Genomic DNA, 15,343 nt, shown 5'->3' on the forward strand with positions numbered 1-15,343 from the left:
ACTTTGTAGTGGAGGGATGAAGGGATAGGGGTCATCCTTGGAAAGGTTTGAGGGAGGGGTTAAAGGAAGTTTTTTATACTAAGGATTGGTCTTCCAACAGGCGTGTGTGAGCGTGCTAGACACGAGTGGAGGCAAGTGGTTTTTATGACTTGACCTGCTGTTAGTGTGAAGGTAACACTTATGATAGGATTCAGGGCGTAGGTTAGGCGGACGTGAGTCCTGGGGGTGGGAAGTACAGTGCCTGCACTCCGAAGGATGGGTAGGGATATTGCAGGGGCATCTGAGCTGCTGCCGGTGCGCTTCTGGAAAGACAGTGATGGAGTGAGTGATGGTGAAAGTGTTTCTTCATTTTCGGATCTCCTTATCTCTTTGGAAAAGGGCCGATGAGTTAAAAAAAAAACAGCTTTTGAGAACAGTAAATTAGAGCGGATTACAAGAACACTGTTTTGCGATAATTATAAGCAAGCGCGTCGTCTATTTCATTTTTATTTACTAAAATATATAATTATCTAAGCTGCAGAGAAGCATTCTAAACTGTGTTATAAGTCATAGCATAAAACGATCCAGAGTACATTTTTATATGTCACATAATAATGAAGGATAAATCAGAACACGTTTCTCCGTAGTTTTCAAGCTTCGTCGAGTATCACAGTCGTTATAGTGAAGGTTTCAAAACGTTTTCAAGAGTCTTCTCCACTTTTTCGCTAGATTTAATCCTTCAAGAGAGGTACTGGGATGATAGTGCTCTTGGTCCAAGGAAATGGAGTTATCCCAAGATCAAATTTGATTATCTCTCACTCCACAGGGGCTGCATATCTACATTTCGATTTCTCGTGATTAAATTTTCATTAGATTAATCTCTTAACGTTGTCATTAGACGGAAATCACTCAGTTATTCGATAAGGATACTTGTATTTTTCTTGGTCTGTATTTTGTCTTGAGTTAAAGTCTGTAAAGTTTTTTCCAGGGATTCAGAACTTCCCAGGAGCTGATACAAGTACTGGGGATCCTTGGACGGATCCAAGGTCACGGCTGATCGTCTGTTCCTTATTGTTGTGGTCACCATGTCATCAATTGGCGTTTTCTCTTGACGTTCTGGTTGCGTCTCTGGTGTAGCTTTCTGCCTTTGTTCACTGTTGAGGTTGAGTTCAGACAGGCGCACTGACAGTTCATAGAACCTTACATGGCTTAGATGCTGTTTCAAACGATATAGGAGATAGATATCGCCTATCTTACAATTTTTCATCACTTTTTTGCTAATCATTCTAACCTTGTCTCTGCCGTTCACTGGCCTGGCGGTGTGAATCATCAACACTCTCACCCAAGGAAGCCACATCATAAAGAGAAAGATAATGTAGCAGCATGTGAAAAAACATAGCGCAATCAGCCACACCCACAGGGCTAAGAACACCTTTTCATACAACTCCATGATTGTCAGGTGACAACCAAACTTCTCGGTTCGTTTGTTGACCAACTGGTTCTCAGAGGAAAGCTCGCAGGAAGCAAATGGAGGAAATGTTTGTGACATATAGTCTGAGAAAGTCTGTGGATCTCGATTGAATGGATAAGACTTGATGCCATACTGGATAAACCGCCCCTGCAGGATGAAGTCCAAGTAATGCATAGCAAATATATCGACCAACAGAGCTACGAGGTTGACACAGAGGTACTTCCAGTAGAGTCCGTTGTGAGTCCTGAGGTTAAATATCATATAGCGTGCTGCTCTCTCCACCAGCTGAGCCTCTGTTTGGTCGTAGCGGTGAGAGTTAGTTGCCAAATCTTCCAACAGGGCCTTGCATTTGCTATTATCGAAGGTCTTAGACATCTTCCTGGGGATGTAGTATACAGCGGCAAGGATGAGGAAAGACCATGATATCCATCGATAGAATAATATGTACCGCCTGCCTCCCTCGGTCTCCAGGTAGGGATACGAGAGGCAGATGTTTATGTAATCGAGGCGCACTTGGGTCTCAGCGTTGAAGTGTGAAACACAGCTAATGACGTCACGGTGGTACCTGAAGGAAAAGATAAGGAGTCATTCAGTGATGGTATTCCAAGACGAACTTACAGATATAAAGAAAAAAAAAATATATTTAGGAGCGATCGCAATATACACCTGCTGCTTTGTGACGTAAAATTTAGGACTAATGTTTGTATGTTCATGGAAGCGAGTTTGCTAAGCTTTTCGAACTTCCATATCTGTCAAGAGGACTTTTTTTTGTGACTGGTCCGCTGCAATATAACAAAGATTTTGTGGCTCCTTGAGAGAGGCTCAGGACGTCCTGTGCTAATAAGACATGAAGGAACAGTTCCAAGAGTTTACCTTTATTCAATGTCCCTTTGAGGGGCGCTGGTAAAAGGCTCTTGATCCAAAGAATTGAAGATGTGCTCCCTTTCCTTGGATCGAATTTGTCTCCCAGTCCTCGAGGTGTTGTATGACCCTTACGAGTTTACTGCTTCCCCCATAAAATTAAAACGTTGAAATTACCGTCAGAACAACCGTTTCGTACTAGCGATGTGAATGTCCATTTCAGAGCAATCTCTACACACAAAGATGCCGTACCTACCAGGTAGTGAAGGAAGTACCTATCAGGAGTACCATGTGGTGAAGGCATCACTTACCAGTAGTACCAGGTGACAGTATCACTTAGGATTACGAGGTAGTGAAGGTATCACTTACCAGGAGTACCAGGTGGTGAAGAATCCACCAAGCATGATACAGAAGGTCCAGCGGTAGTGCATCCTAAGAATCAGACCATCGCAGGTGGCGGCGCACACCTTATTGGCTCGACTCTTGACGGCGTTGATGACACTTCCCACAAGGTTACGGATGTCCAAGCCACCAGGCATCTTGGCCCCGCTGTGTGATGGTACGGCAGCTACTAATTGCAGTAGAGGAAGCTAAACGAAGACTATATCCTCTCCTGCAATATAATAAATTATTATTGTTTTTATTATTATTAAATTTAGAGTCAAGTTTTCTAATGAAGGCAAAGTCTGCTTTGCCAGCTTCACGTTACAACCCTCCTCAGTATTTCGTAGGCAGATGTTTCCTTGTAATGGGTGTCTTGACGCTGGTGAAGGGATCTTGATTAAATAAAAATTTAGAGCTACCATCCCCTTAGATCAGATATGGTTACTTCCTATTTACCAAGCGTTATATAACTAAGGGTTTAACGCTTCCCCGTGAATATAATTCTTCAGATATTTCCGTTGTTACGAGACCCCTCTACGAGGACACGTCTCTCCTAGGAGAAGACCACGAGACCTTCCACGAGGACATGTCTCTCCTGGGAGAAGACCACGTGACCCTCTAGGAGGACACGTCTCCTGGAACAAGGTCTCTAGTCTGTATAAATATCGCAGTTTCCTTGATACCGCATTTGATTGCATTCGCATTGTTCTCAAGAATGCTCCTTGCATTCAAGGAATTGAAATGCTTTCCAGTTCCTTGAACTAACCCTGATTACGTCGTATTCCTCAGGCGCTGAATGACCCTTACTGGTTTAACGTGAATTAAATACTGAAAGCAAATTCGTGTTGTAATGAGTGGGTAGTCTTGAAGCTGTGTATTACAAGTTTGTCACAGATGTCTTAAATGATAATTTAAATTATGTCTGCGCTTGTATTAACTTTGAAAACGTCTAATAGCACCGTGGGTTGCCTTCGTGTTGGTGAAGAGCTCTTGATTCAAGTAATGTTTGCTTTGTTTCCTTGCTAGGAAAGCTCAAAGTGTACTGTCCAATATATAGTTATATGGACCTTGTCAACATTAGCTCACTTATCTTGTTTTATCGGGTGGATTAAGGAGACAAGATAAGACTGCTACACCAAAAGCTGTCTGACACCTTCTTAGAATAGTTGGATTTTATGGGTGAAAGAAAAGTTTGAAATATCATCTGAAAGGGCGATGAATATCATGTGTTTATGCCCCTGGTCCCTTTCAGCATGTGCAGATCGCTTTTGAGACCTCTCGACACATGTCAGGAAGACTTGTGATTATATCACTTTTGTTTGAAACACACGCTTTATATAACTGCTGTTAAATGATTTCTCATTAATAATATTTTCTTTTTGCTACGTATTCATAATCATATGTTGTACATATATATATTTTGATAAAAAGTAATTCGTCTTATGAAAGTAGAATATTAACACTATAACAGCATACAATCACCCATGTACTCAATCCTCCACACACAGAGGAGCTGATAAGGAAGATACTGATAGACTGTTAACTAAGAGAACCTGACTCAAGGGAAGCTGAAAATGCAGAGGAGACACAAGGATGTAAGGGAATACTGGTTTAGTCTCGGCTGGTCGAGAAGTGGAATGATTTAAGAGAAAGTGGTGGAAACGAACTCAGAACACAGATTCAAGTGTAGATATGTTAAGGCCCAAGGGTTGTGTGACCCATACAACTCAAGAGACCAGAAATTAGTATGCCGATCAAATTGTTCTAAGAGGCGGGGTCTGGCGTTGAGTATTACACCTTGTGAAAGAGACAGACCTCCTAAAGCCTAAGTCGATTTCCTAGAATTTTAAAAAATAATTGCTCGATATATGTTATTCGGATTAGATTACTTGTTGAAAATTTTGAATTTTCCTAAATTCAGCATGTGTAAATTTGAATAATGCAATAATTTTGTAATAAAATATGATGCTGATTTGACTCTTTTGAGAAATTTCGAGTGAGGGGGTTGTAGAACAGCTGATGAGTGACGCCGGAAGGGAGACTCCATTTGTAATTTGTGGGCACTGGTTGTCGTGGAAAATTCAGCTAATAATCCGGCATCTTTCGACCTAAATTTGTAACAGGAACCCATGTTAATGTCCCCTGCTGAAGAATTGGGACAGCAAATTTGTGGGACCTCATGAATTACATGTGGATGCAACCATTACTCACAGGGAAGTACACAATTAGTTCTTTCATTTAGATCTCTAACTGGCCAGTGTAGGGTCTAAGTGTCATACAGGTGTTGTGGCGTGATCCATCTACAGTAATGAATTGGTAAGTGGTAATACGAATTTCTTTTGTGTACCCGGTAAGCCTTATCATATACAGTCCACAATTATAATTTACCATAGCTGGTTTTATTATTGTAATTATTAATTTATTGTCAAGTGTAGCATTCTGAGAGTGGTAGGGAGTGGGCTTACACACACTGACAGAATAATCTTAGCGACAAATGCTTATATAGTGACTTAAGATTATCATTCAGGAATCTTTAGAAAAGTCATTCACAGCGACATACGTCAGTCCCTTTTTTTTCAGGTATGCCGTATCAGCTTGGACCTCACACCTGATAAAGCATTCTAACAAAGTGGAGAACGTGCAGATTTTTGCAACAAAATTAGTCCTGGAGATAAGGGAAGTGAGTTATGAGGAGAGAATTAAGGAATTGAATCTTATGATTCAATATACCGTTGTTAATTATGTGATTTTATGTTCATTGTTTAATTGCAAATTATTAATATTAGGTCTGCATTGTGGTATCAACTGACCTGTTATTATTTCTCTGATGGAGATAATAACCAAGACCTTTATTATAATAAACCACGCATAATAAAAATATGTTAATTTGTCTACTACATTTTTAAAAATGATTGGGCTGATATTAATTAGTAACACTGAGGAGGAGAGAGGAGGAGGAGGAGAGGGAGGCAGTGATTTCATGCACTGGCGAAGGGTGTATAATATCTTTCAGGAGTGAAGAAGAGCCTGATGTGAGTGTGGGGAAGGTGCTTGAGGATGTGGGTAAAATGAAAGGGGAAGGGGGTGTAAAGCATTGCAACTTGTTGGTATTATACACCATTTTCATCATATGAGATATTAAGGTATAATTATACAGAGGTATAACAGCGTTCTTCCTAGTGAAGGTTAACCCAGGCTGGTCATGAGCAATATGGGTTCGAATTCTTCACCTTGAAGGGATGAAATGTTTGTATGTGTATCTATCTTTTTCTGTCTTTGTCTGCCTTTGTCTCTCTCTCTCTCTCTCTCTCTCTCTCTCTCTCTCTCTCTCTCTCTCTCTCTCTCTCTCTCTGTCAGTCTGTCTCCTCTCGCTCGCTCGCTCACTCACTCGGTGAGAGAATGAATCACTTGGGTGACTTTCTCCTAGCAATTACCATCTTTGTGACTGGCACAGTCTTAACCCTCAGTCAGACCCGTCGTTTTGCTGTGGGTCTTCACCATGCTCCTGTTAACACTGTCGGCCATATCAGTCTGATATGGCCGGCATGGCCCGAACTGTTAAAGTTCAAAGAGCGAAATGTTAGATACAGTAAAGTAACGAGTTCATCAAGAGAAGCCTTACTATTACGATACGGATACACATGCCAGCTATCCTGATGGGATCACATTATATCCTAGAGAGAAAGGTAGACTATACATGGGCATCTACCCTGGCCAGCACATACGTCTTATTTAATGCTGGTCAGAATAGCAGGTTGATCACAGGGAGGATCACATGCTCAACATGTATTGGAATTTGGCCTGGTCATGGTCCGGGCAGGGGGAGCGTTGACCCCCCCGGAACATCCTCCAGGTATACTAGTACAACTTTGTTCCAATAGGATCAAGTACACCTGATCCCTGGAGAAAATAAGCCATGGTTTTCCAGGGTTAATTAATGAAACCACCAAAGACCTGAGAGCTGCTACGTTCTTCTAGCTCCTCAGTGTGGCGATCCAGAGAGGGAACACTACTGCATATTGGCTTTCCAACCGGCTTTCGAGGAGCCAGAGGAACTCCATAACTTAAATTTTTTTCACATTGCATTTCTGCATGCATCTGTACTCATTAAAGTGGTATACATAGGTTCCCATGTATTATTCAAACATTTTTTTAAAATATATATTCATATGCATATAGAGCGGTGGTTGGAGAAGGAAACATTCAGCTCTGGAGAGAACTCTCTGGAATTTTCCGTGAAAAGTTTCACAAATAACCCGCATATAGGAGAATAAAACTTGCGACGTTTCGGTCCGACTTGGACCATTAACTGTGTGACTAGTTAATATCCCAAGTCGGACAGAAACGTCGTCCTAAGTTTTATTCTATGTGCGGATTATTTGTGAATTGTTCCATTCACGGTATTGTGCCTTTTAAATTTTATGAAATAAGTTTTAAGCGGTTTTTTTTTATGGTATTCCAGGTGGCTGTTGAACTACGTACATAAGCGAACAATTTTATTTTTACAGTCCACCATTTTTTTTTATGAAATCGTATTTTTTAACAAAGCTGAACGTGTTAAACTTTTTCGTTTTAAAGATCAATCCTTCAGAGAAGCATATGACGTGTAATCTCTTTATCAAGGTTAAATACACATCTTATCGGGACAATAAACTTTTTCTGGGGCAGTAAACTTTTTTCCATTTGTACTCACTGCTGGTTAAAATGGCAGATTTACACACACAACAAGATATTACTGCCATAAATGTACGCCTTGACACCCTAAAAAAGAAACAACTTTATACAATGCAAGAACTATACATGCCAGATAGAGAACATCCTATACAAGTGATAAATACCACCGATTACACCATCAATACTCCGCCTCACAGGACTCAAAGAATGACTCTCCCACAGAGGGTTTGTCGTTTTATTCATAAAGATGATTACCCTCGACCCATGATTTTGAGCAACTTACCTGATGAAGAAGATTGGATACCACCAGAACCCTTCTATGTATACTGAGAACATCATCGCCCCCAACTAGGGAGACATCTTAAATAACTTGCAACTTGTATAATTACTACCAATTCAGAGTCATGTACTTATATACATATTATATCTATGTGACTCTGATAGGTTAGTATTATACCCCCTAAAGAATATCTTATCAATTCACATACACTTTTTAACTTACACCATAGTGGTTGGGCCACTTACCTTTTATATCCTACCTCTCTCCCCCCTCCCACCCTTTTCCAATATTTCCATCCTTACCCATCCTTCTTCCTTGCCCATCTTACCAAAGCTCTGGTCATCAGAACCGAACCGAACTCACTGCTGGAAAAATATTTACACCTGGCACCCTCCTAGGGAAGTGCCAGGATGTCGGTTAAGTGCTCTTGATCTGAGGACCGAGCCTGATCACTTCCCATTAAGGTTTGGCAGTTCCTCGTGATGGATATGATTTTTTTTCTGGCCATCTACATGAACGCCAACCAAAGTCATAGACAAAGGAAAGAAATATCAGAAATGAGAATTGGAGACTGTTTCTGTGGCCATCAGGGAATTAAGAGTCTCATCTGGTGGTAAATTGGCTCATGTTTATCGACGTCAATAGTAAAATTTTCTGTCCATACTGATGCAATTTACGCTTTTTGTGAAAAACCTTCCTTGCTTAAGCTAATTAAATGAAGGATGGAACTAACAGCTAAAGCTGAAGTTGTTGTTCGATCACTAAGGATAAATCAAATGACTCTGGTCATTGTCATAAGAAGATTGGTATAATGGTGGCAGCAAGGAAGCCACCACTATGAAGGTGGAGAAGCGGAGGGCTACTGCGGTAGCTGTTGTGACCTCTGGCTTACTGTTGTAGCTGTAGTGACCTCTGGCTTACTGGTGTAGCTGTAGTGACCTCTGGCTTACTGGTGTAGCTGTAGTGACCTCTGGCTTACTGGTGTAGCTGTAGTGACCTCTGGCTTACTGGTGTAGCTGTAGTGACCTCTGGCTTACTGGTGTAGCTGTAGTGACCTCTGTCTTACTCTTGTAGCTGTAGTGACTTCTGGCTTACTGTTGTAGCTGTAGTGACCTCTGGCTTACTGGTGTAGCTGTAGTGACCTCTGGCTTACTCTTGTAGCTGTAGTGACTTCTGGCTTACTGTTGTAGCTGTAGTGACCTCTGGCTTACTGTTGTAGCTGTAGTGACCTCTGGCTTACTGGTGTAGCTGTAGTGACCTCTGGCTTACTGGTGTAGCTGTAGTGACCTCTGGCTTACTGGGGTAGCTGTAGTGACCTCTGGCTTACTGTTGTAGCTGTAGTGACCTCTGGCTTACTGTTGTAGCTGTAGTGACCTCTGGCTTACTGTTGTAGCTGCAATGACCTCTGGCTTACTGTTGTAGCTGTAGTGACCTCTGGCTAACTGTTGTAGCTGTAGTGACCTCTGGCTTACAGTTGTAGATGTAGTGACCTCTGGCTTACTAGTGTAGCTGTAGTGATAACTGGCTTACTGGTGTAGCTGTAGTGACCTCTGGCTTACTGGTGTAGCTGTAGTGACCTCTGGCTTACTGGTGTAGCTGTAGTGACCTCTGGCTTACTGGTGTAGCTGTAGTGACCTCTGGCTTACTGTTGTAGCTGTAGTGACCTCTGGCTTACTGGTGTAGCTGTAGTGACCTCTGGCTTACTGTTGTAGCTGTAGTGACCTCTGGCTTACTGTTGTAGCTGTAGTGACCTCTGGCTTACTGTTGTAGCTGTAGTGACCTCTGGCTTACTGTTGTAGCTGTAGTGACCTCTGGCTAACTGTTGTAGCTGTAGTGACCTCTGGCTTGCAGTTGTAGATGTAGTGACCTCTGGCTTACTAGTGTAGCTGTAGTGATAACTGGCTTACTGGTGTAGCTGTAGTGACCTCTGGCTTACTGGTGTAGCTGTAGTGACCTCTGGCTTACTGGTGTAGCTGTAGTGACCTCTGGCTTACTGTTGTAGCTGTAGTGACCTCTGGCTTACTGGTGTAGCTGAAGTGACCTCTGGCTTACTGTTGTAGCTGTAGTGACCTCTGGCTTACTGTTGTAGCTGTAGTGACCTCTGGCTTACTGTTGTAGCTGTAGTGACCTCTGGCTTACTGGTGTAGCTGTAGTGACCTCTGTCTTACTGTTGCAGCTGTAGTGGCCTCTGGCTTACTGTTGTAGCTGTAGTGGCCTCTGGCTTACTGTTGTAGCTGTAGTGACATCTGGCTTACTCTTGTAGCTGTAGTGACCTCTGGCTTATTGTTGTAGCTGTAGTGACCTCTGGCTTACTGTTGTAGCTGTAGTGACCTCTGGCTTACTGTTGTAGCTGTAGTGACCTCTGGCTTACTGTTGTAACTGTAGTGACCTCTGGCTTACTGTTGTAGCTGCAATGACCTCTGGCTTACTGTTGTAGCTGTAGTGACCTCTGGCTAACTGTTGTAGCTGTAGTGACCTCTGGCTTAAAGTTGTAGCTGTAGTGACCTCTGGCTTACTAGTGTAGCTGTAGTGATAACTGGCTTACTGGTGTAACTGTAGTGATAACTGGCTTACTGGTGTAACTGTAGTGATAACTGGCTTACTGGTGTAACTGTAGTGATAACTGGCTTGCTGGTGTAACTGTAGTGATAACTGGCTTACTGGTGTAACTGTAGTGATAACTGGCTTACTGGTGTAACTGTAGTGATAACTGGCTTACTGGTGTAACTGTAGTGATAACTGGCTTACTGGTGTAACTGTAGTGATAACTGGCTTACTGGTGTAACTGTAGTGATAACTGGCTTGCTGGTGTAGCTGTAGTGAAAACTGGCTTACTGGTGTAACTGTAGTGATAACTGGCTTACTGGTGTAACTGTAGTGATAACTGGCTTACTGGTGTAACTGTAGTGATAACTGGCTTGCTGGAGTAGCTGTAGTGACAACTGGTTTATTGTTGTAGCTGTAGTTATAACTGGCTTACTGGTGTAGCTGTAGTGATAACTGGCTTACTGGTGTAACTGTAGTGATAACTGGCTTACTGGTGTAACTGTAGTGATAACTGGCTTACTGGTGTAACTGTAGTGATAACTGGCTTACTGGTGTAACTGTAGTGATAACTGGCTTACTGGTGTAACTGTAGTGATAACTGGCTTACTGGTGTAACTGTAGTGATAACTGGCTTGCTGGAGTAGCTGTAGTGACAACTGGCTTATTGTTGTAGCTGTAGTGACCTCCGGCTTACGGGTTTAGCCGTAGTTACCTCTGGCTTACTGGTGTAGTTGTAGGGACCTCCGGCTTACTTGTGTAGCTGTATTGACCTCCGGCTTTCTGGTGTAGCTGTAGTGACCTCTGGCTTACTGGTGTAGCTGTAGTGACCTCTGGCTTACTGGTGTAGCTGTAGTGACCTCTGCCTGACTGGTGTAGCTATAGTGACCTCTGGCTTACTGGTGTAGCTGTAGTGACCTCTGGCTTACTGGTGTAGCTATAGTGACCTCTGGCTTACTGGTGTAGCTGTAGTGACCTCTGGCTTACTGGTGTAGCTGTAGTGACCTCTGGCTTACTGGTGTAGCTGTAGTGACCTCTGGCTTACTGGTGTAGCTGTAGTGACCTCTGGCTTACTGGCGTAGCTGTAGTGACCTCTGGCTTACTGGTGTAGCTGTAGTGACCTCTGGCTTACTGGTGTAGCTGTAGTGACCTCTGGCTTACTGGTGTAGCTGTAGTGACCTCTGGCTTACTGGTGTAGCTGTAGTGACCTCTGGCTTACTGGTGTAGCTGTAGTGACCTCTGACTTACTGGTGTAGCTGTAGTGACCTCTGGCTTACTGGTGTAGCTGTAGTGACCTCTGGCTTACTGGTGTAGCTGTAGTGACCTCTGGCTTACTGGTGTAGCTGTAGTGACCTCTGGCTTACTGGTGTAGCTGTAGTGACCTCTGGCTCACTGGTGTAGCTATAGTGACCTCTGGCTTACTCTTGTAGCTGTAGTGACCTCTGGATTACTGGTGTAGCTGTAGTGACCTCTGGCTTACTGGTGTAGCTATAGCGACCTCTGGCTTACTGGTGTAGCTGTAGTGACCTCTGGCTTACTGTTGTAGCTGTAGTGACCTCTGGCTTACTGGTGTAGCTATAGTGACCTCTGGCTTACTGGTGTAGCTGTAGTGACCTCTGGCTTACTGGTGTAGCTATAGTGACTTCTGGCTTACTCTTGTAGCTGTAGTGACCTCTGGCTTACTGGTGTAGCTGTAGTGACCTCTGGCTTACTGGTGTAGCTATAGTGACCTCTGGCTTACTGTTGTAGCTGTAGTGACCTCTGGCTTACTGGTGTAGCTATAGTGACCTCTGGCTTACTGGTGTAGCTGTAGTGACCTCTGGCTTACTGGTGTAGCTATAGTGACCTCTGGCTTACTGGTGTAGCTATAGTGACGTCTGGCTTACTGGTGTAGCTGAAGTGACCTCTGGCTTACTGGTGTAGCTGTAGTGACCTCTGGCTTACTGGTGTAGCTGTAGTGACCTCTGGCTTACTGGTGTAGCTGTAGTGACCTCTGGCTTACTGGTGTAGCTGTAGTGACCTCTGGCTTACTGGTGTAGCTGTAGTGACCTCTGGCTTACTGGTGTAGCTGTAGTGACCTCTGGCTTACTGGTGTAGCTGTAGTGACCTCTGGCTTACTGGTGTAGCTGTAGTGACCTCTGGCTTACTGGTGTAGCTGTAGTGACCTCTGGCTTACTGGTGTAGCTGTAGTGACCTCTGGCTTACTGGTGTAGCTGTAGTGACCTCTGGCTTACTGGTGTAGCTGTAGTGACCTCTGGCTTACTGGTGTAGCTGTAGTGACCTCTGGCTTACTGGTGTAGCTGTAGTGACCTCTGGCTTACTGGTGTAGCTGTAGTGACCTCTGGCTTACTGGTGTAGCTGTAGTGACCTCTGGCTTACTGGTGTAGCTGTAGTGACCTCTGGCTTACTGGTGTAGCTGTAGTGACCTCTGGCTTACTGGTGTAGCTGTAGTGACCTCTGGCTTACTGGTGTAGCTATGAGGCTTACTGAGCTGTAGTGACCTCTGGCTTACTGGTGTAGCTGTAGTGACCTCTGGCTTACTGGTGTAGCTGTAGTGACTCTGGCTTACTGGTGTAGCTGTAGTGACCTCTGGCTTACTGGTGTAGCTGTAGTGACCTCTGTGGCTTACTGTTGCAGCTGTAGTGACTCTGGCTTACTGGTGTAGCTATAGTGACCTCTGGCTTACTGGTGTAGCTGTAGTGACCTCTGGCTTACTGGTGTAGCTGTAGTGATCTCTGGCTTACTGGTGTAGCTGTAGTGACCTCTGGCTTACTGGTGTAGCTGTAGTGACCTCTGACTTACTGGTGTAGCTATAGTGACCTCTGGCTTACTGGTGTAGCTGTAGTGACCTCTGGCTTACTGGTGTAGCTGTAGTGACCTCTGACTTACTGGTGTAGGTATAGTGACCTCTGGCTTACTGGTGTAGCTATAGTGACCTCTGGCTTACTGGTGTAGCTGTAGTGACCTCTGGCTTACTGGTGTAGCTGTAGTGACCTCTGGCTTACTGGTGTGAGTGGGCAGTAACTGGACATCACTTACGCGTTGGTGCTGATGTTGTTTGGTTAAACATCTTCACTTTAATCGAAAACTGATTCACAGTGTTATTTTTTTATTTAAAGTAATTTTTAATCTTGAAATAAAGATGAACTTTGAAAATTACCTTTCCCCCACACTCACTCTCTCTCTCTCTCTCTCTCTCTCTCTCTCTCTCTCTCTCTCTCTCTCTCTCTCTCTCTCTCTCACTCTCTCTCTAACTCTCACTCTCTCTCACTGCAAGAAACACTAGTATTTTTATTCTGGATACTAAGCTAAGTCGGTGTAAAAAGCTGAACTGTTATTTCGAAAATTTAACTTTACCTATTTCTCTGTGCACAATAATCATAGAATCATGATTATCAATTATTCAGAATATGCACAGTGGAAGAAATTAGTCAAAACACTGCTGCTATTCTCGTTATTGTTAGATATATAGTGATATGAATTTTATGGTAGGCAAATTTGTAATTTTGCAACGATAAATAACTAAGAGTTCCGAAGAAACCTTTCTATAATTAGTACAAATTATATCGTAATAAAATCTGACATATCTAATGTCAGCCTTAATTCAGTTTACTCGGCCAAAAATATATATATAAAATATTATTTCTTGGTTTGATTCGATTATCACCTGTTATGACGATCCTAAAGAGGGAGGTGGGGGGGGGGTGTCGTGTCTTGATGCCTGTGAAGGGCTTTTGATTCAAGCAATTGGAAATCGCTTCCCTTTGTTTGAATCAAACCTGAGTACCTCCCATCCTCAGGCGACGGATGATCCTTACGTGTATAGCATTTGCATAAAAACACAGACTGGAAACACCAATCTTACGCGAGGAGGTACAAGTACCTCCTCGTCTTCTGGGACCAGCTGTCCCCAGGCCAAGCCCCATTCCCCCCCCTCACGGGGCTCGGAGGGAGAAGCTAGGCACCTTGGGCTGTCACAAACCCCGCCCACACATGGCTCGGAGGGTGTGGCAGCTGCGTAGCAGCAGACGATGTTAAGAGGTGCGAAGGCAGCAATCACTACGGGATCCTTTTGGAGACGCATCCCAGCTTTGGGCATTAAGCCCGAACGCTGGGGAAGCTCAAGAATGCCTCTTGCTATGTGTGTTGCTGCTGCTGCTACTACTACACTTGGTCGTTGCACTCTCTCCTTGAAAAGCACAGCATTACTTCTACTACTGCTATTAGCCATTGTTTTCAAGGGAAGCGCCTTAGTACTGGTATCTTAATCTCGAGCTAAGGAATTGGAGTAAATCTCCCTCAACTCAAACCTGATTGCCTCCCATTCCATAGGAGCATATTGACCCCTACGGGTTTAGCCATTCCTCGTGAATATAATAAAATTTACAGAAAATTAGATTTCAATGTAAAATAATTCCTTCTTAGATTAAGTTCTATCAAGACATCTTGCAATTGTGTCCAGGCACCTTGTGGCTCCATCGGAACATCTTATGGTTTTAATGAGGCGTCTTTTGGTTCTATGAAGGTATCTTGCAGTGTACATTGAGGCATCTCTCGATGTATATACATTGAGAGACGCATGGTGTATATAGATTGTCTCATTGTGTATACAATTTCTATGCATTCAACAGTACAAACGATCTTAAGATATACACGATACACAACTGGTTTCGAAGGAACACGACAGTAACCCTTCAAGGAAAGTTGTCTTGTGGCTGAGGAAGGATTCTTGATCCAAGGCACAGGAGCGGCTCTCCCTTTGTTCGAGTCTGCCTCCCAGTCCCAGCGCTGCATGATCTAAACGTGAATAATACACGACTCTGGTTCAGGGAACTCACCACATGAGCCAACCAGGCGGTGGAGTCTGGCCAGCACTCACACAACAACACGACTGTTTCGCCAGCCTCTGGAGTCCTCTAATCTCTTTCACGTCTTATCAGTTATCTTGGCCTCTCTATGAGAGAGAAGAAAAAAAAAATTCTCTGTTTGGACATCATGTCTGCATCTTTCCCCATTATTGTGGTTTTGATGACCAGATATACTGTTCGTGGCCTTTAGTGTGGGTTTGATGACCAAGTGTGTTGTTGCTGGCCCATTAATGTGGTTTTGACGAGGTGTGTGACGTTGCTGGTTTAACAGTGTAGTCTTGA

General features: G+C 43.5%; 1 protein-coding gene across 1 annotated transcript; it reads right to left on the reverse strand.

Moving 5' to 3' along the window:
- Positions 1-468: 468 nt before the first annotated feature.
- Positions 469-15,092, reverse strand: LOC128687598 (innexin inx2). The gene is made up of 3 exons (XM_053775147.2): positions 15,032-15,092; positions 2,681-2,924; positions 469-2,015 (listed from the first exon to the last, which is right to left on the reverse strand). Exons 2-3 carry the CDS (start codon positions 2,848-2,850, stop codon positions 893-895), a joined length of 1,293 nt encoding a protein of 430 aa, XP_053631122.1. The 5' UTR covers positions 2,851-2,924; positions 15,032-15,092; the 3' UTR covers positions 469-892.
- Positions 15,093-15,343: the final 251 nt, after the last annotated feature.

This window comes from Cherax quadricarinatus, chromosome 1 (assembly GCF_038502225.1).
Source record: "Cherax quadricarinatus isolate ZL_2023a chromosome 1, ASM3850222v1, whole genome shotgun sequence".
Classification (NCBI taxonomy): Eukaryota; Metazoa; Arthropoda; class Malacostraca; order Decapoda; family Parastacidae; genus Cherax; species Cherax quadricarinatus.